The sequence below is a fragment of the Vigna radiata genome, unplaced genomic scaffold (assembly GCF_000741045.1).
Source record: "Vigna radiata var. radiata cultivar VC1973A unplaced genomic scaffold, Vradiata_ver6 scaffold_455, whole genome shotgun sequence".
Lineage (NCBI taxonomy): Eukaryota > Viridiplantae > Streptophyta > Magnoliopsida > Fabales > Fabaceae > Vigna > Vigna radiata.
The window spans coordinates 106563-110389 of NW_014543421.1; the positions used below are offsets into that span (position 1 = coordinate 106563).

General features: G+C 34.4%; 1 protein-coding gene across 2 annotated transcripts; it reads left to right on the top strand.

The window, feature by feature from the left end:
* The first annotated feature begins 669 nt into the window (after positions 1–669).
* Positions 670–3494, top strand: LOC106754363 (mediator of RNA polymerase II transcription subunit 36a). Of its 2 annotated transcripts, none has more exons than XM_014636374.2 (7): positions 670–809; positions 971–1287; positions 1363–1458; positions 1539–1616; positions 1696–1872; positions 2908–2976; positions 3139–3494. In XM_014636374.2, the coding sequence occupies exons 1-7, from the start codon at positions 794–796 to the stop codon at positions 3313–3315; spliced, it is 930 nt and encodes a 309-aa protein (XP_014491860.1). In that variant the 5' UTR covers positions 670–793; the 3' UTR covers positions 3316–3494. The 2 variants fall into 2 exon arrangements, with proteins under 2 accessions (XP_014491860.1, XP_022633650.1); XM_022777929.1 differs by lacking the exon at positions 3139–3494 and adding an exon at positions 2008–2102 and having other exon boundaries at positions 2908–2961.
* The last annotated feature ends 333 nt before the right edge of the window (positions 3495–3827 follow it).

The window sequence follows — 3827 nt, forward strand, 5'->3', positions numbered from 1 at the left end:
TCAACTCAATACCCCAAAGTTTAGTTATTTATTATTTTAATTTTAGTATTTAATTTTTTTTTGTAGCTGTAACTTTTTAATTTAATTTTAAAAACCTACATAATATATTTTGTAAAAAAATCTGCAAAACGAATAAAAATGATTGAAATTTACTAATTTCAACAAAAAGAAATTTCAAAACATGAGTTAATTTACTCAACCTTATTAAGTTCAGTTTGAATCTATAAAAATTACAAAAACTTGATCGGAGTAGCACGAAGTATTTTTTTTTTTTTTTGTGTTAAAGACTTAATTGTATACATATGAAAATAGTAGTCTAAAGATTGAAAAAAACTGAACACATATATGGTGAGAATGTACTTTACTCACAATAAAAGGACAATGCCACAATTGGCTTGTTGACTGCGAAGCTAGAAGCAGTTGCGCCAACCTCCATGGTGAGTGGGAGAAGAAGGAAGTCTTAAAATACTCTTAAGGTTAGTTTTGACATTTCACATATTTTATGGTGTGCAAGTTGAACTTTGAGAGGATGCAGGAAGTAATAGATTAAAAACAATCAACGAAGCCCAGTTGAATACACAGGACATGAAAAATGGGCTGGCCCGGCTTAGTGGAGCGGAAGTGATGCGCTAGGGTTAGAGCAGTAGATAATGGAAGGTGTTTTAGGTTTACTTATTTCCCGTGTAAAATGAAAACCCTACTTCTTAAACCTTAGTTATAAAGTTCTCAAAACCATTATTGGTTGTTGCTTTGCACATCACTTTGTCGCCGTTTACACTCTCTGCTCTCCAAGATGGCTCCTCCAAGAGGTAACTTTTCTGTTATGCCTGTATCACTTTAAGCATTTCGCTTTAGCACTTGATGACACCCTTTCTCGCCCATTTCCTTGTGTTTTGATGATTTCTTTTATTAGTAGAAGAATGTAATGGTAATACATTCCTTTTTCCCTACAACTTTTGAATTTCTGCAGGTCGTGGTGGTTCTGGTGGTGGATTTAGGGGTGGTAGGGGTGACAGAGGTAGAGGAAGAGGTGGTGGGGGAAGAGGTGGAGACAGAGGTACGCCCTTCAAAGCCAGAGGTGGAGGCAGAGGTGGTGGTGGCCGTGGAGGCGGCAGGGGTGGTGGCCGTGGCGGTGGCAGAGGTGGAATGAAGGGTGGGAGCAAAGTCGTAGTTCAGCCGCATAGGCATGAAGGAATTTTCATTGCCAAGGGTAAAGAAGACGCACTTGTAACTAAGAATCTTGTTCCTGGCGAAGCTGTTTACAATGAAAAAAGGATTACTGTCCAGGTACTTTTCCTGTTCATTCGTTAAGTAGATTAAGTTTATTTATGTTATTTATGAAGTAATAGCTTTATTTCGCAGAATGAAGATGGTTCCAAAGACGAATATAGAATATGGAATCCTTTTCGTTCAAAGTTGGCTGCTGCCATCCTTGGAGGAGTTGACAACATCTGGATTGTAAGTTTGTCTTTGCAACAAGCTTCCTCTGTTTAGGTGTTCTTCCAATATTTAATTAGTTTTGACTTTGGTTCATGAAGAAACCTGGAGCCAGAGTCCTTTACTTAGGAGCTGCTTCTGGGACAACTGTTTCTCACGTGTCTGACCTTGTTGGCCCTGTAAGTATATTATAGAAATGTAATATGGGATCTGTGGAGTATAATAGCTTACTTGGAGTGTATTGTTCTTTGTATGTAGTCAGGAGTTGTATATGCAGTAGAGTTTTCTCATAGAAGTGGTCGTGATTTGGTCAACATGGCAAAAAAACGTACGAATGTTATACCCATTATTGAAGATGCTAGACATCCAGCTAAATACAGAATGTTGGTTGGAATGGTTGATGTCATTTTTTCTGATGTTGCTCAGCCTGATCAGGTGTGGTTTAATTTCTCTCAATCGTCACATTTACAGCATATATGTGTTGAAGACATTGATGTACTAGTATCAGTAGTGGCATATTATTAATGTTTGTTTGATCTTGATTCATCACTTGTTCATTTGCCCTTTTAGAAATCTAGGTTAAAATTTGTTTTCCTCGGAACAGAAATGTGGCTATTGCTAGTTTTATGGAGTGGGGAGTTCAAAAGCTAGAATTGGCTTTCCGGGTATTGAATTCTTGTGCTATCTTGCTAAATAAAAAGTACAGTTTGCTAATTGTATATTTTTTATTTTTTCTTCTGTTCTTGTTCGGTAATTTATTTGCAAATGATGAGTTACTCGGATTCTTGGATGATGCAGGCCGAGATTCTGATGCAAATCAATATCTTTTCTTTTTTATATTGTTTCGTTACTTTATTCTAAGTTTAATGCAGTTTCAACAGTTAGATTTTTTGAGCCCGATTTTATCTCCATTTTCAGTTTTCTTAGTATCATTTTTTAATTAATTTGAAATTTGAATATTTTATATATATATATATATATAATATAATTATAATATCTATAATATTTATAATATATTATACATTACTAAGTTTGTTTGTGTCCAGTTAGTCTGTGAGGCAATCTGTGCATGTGATGAGTATCTCGGATTCCCCTTCAAGACAGCATGAATGATGCACACCCGAGTTTCTGATGCATATCAATTTGTTTTCTGTTTATTCCATATAGTTCTACTAGTGTTTTTTAATATACAACAGCTTTGGTGAATTCATTTGTTTGAATTTTCCTTATTCAGTACCAATTTTTACTTTTATTTTTTAAATTTTCAGTTTCTTTTATTTTCCCAATGTATTTCAGTTTACATTTGCGTTTAGTGTTATGATTTTAGTGTGTCGATTCTCTTCTATATTTGCCGGAATGTATTTCATTTGAAGATAAAGCTCCTGAAAAGAATCAAGAAGTAACTAATAGTTTTGTTTGAAACTTACAGTCCAATAATATTTGTTTATTAATTTCTGGTGGGCATTGCAGGCTAGGATTTTGGGTTTGAATGCTTCATATTATCTCAAAGCAGGTGGTCATTTTGTTATTTCAATCAAGGTATCTTCAGAGATCCTATCATGTATTTTCATGGCTTTTAGGGGTAGGGTGTTTCCAGAATTTAAAATTGGGGTTTTCAGGCTTTGAAACCTAAACACAGAAAGGGGGAATTTTTTGTGTAGATTAATTGTTCTGACTTGCATGTATCCTGTGTATGTTTAGGCTAACTGCATAGACTCAACAGTACCTGCTGAGGCAGTGTTTGAAAGCGAAGTGAACAAGTTGAAGGCGGATCAATTCAAACCATTCGAGCAAGTGACCCTTGAACCATTTGAGAGGGACCATGCCTGTGTTGTTGGAGGATATAGAATGCCCAAGAAGAAAAAAGAAACTGCGTAATATATATTACCTTTTGAGTATTCACTAGGCTTTTTTACCAATGTTACCTTAATGAGTTTTGTTTTGAAATCTTGGTTAAAATTCCCAAGGAAAAATGATTTTGCGAGTATTTTCAGCTGTGTAGCCGTGAACCATTTTCATTTCATGATATTTATTTATGTTCAGCTTCACTTGTGATATTTATTTCCTAAGTATAATTACATTTTTTACTCTTGGAAAATCCCAAGTAATTTAATAGAAGGCTTTTCCTATATGGTTTGAATACAAATATTAATGTTAACTGCGAATGAACATGATTAAAGAGAAATACTTTTTGGTCACAATCACATGTAAGTTATATTATCTGCAGGAAAAGTGAAAAGTGACATTTTATTTTAGAATAGTAAGAAAAATTACGTTTTTAAAACAAGTTTAGTATACTTGAATATGTAAAGTGCATAATTTTCCTAATCATTAATGGATGGGATGACTGGTAAATGAAATATATGTGATTTAGTGTATAAAACTTGACG

Excerpts from the sequence above, each read along its gene's own strand:
- LOC106754363 (XM_014636374.2), top strand. Across the intron at positions 1,459-1,538 it reads GAGTTGACAACATCTGGATT|AAACCTGGAGCCAGAGTCCT; the intron begins GTAAGTTTGTCT and ends TGGTTCATGAAG. Across the intron at positions 2,977-3,138 it reads ATTTTGTTATTTCAATCAAG|GCTAACTGCATAGACTCAAC; the intron begins GTATCTTCAGAG and ends GTGTATGTTTAG.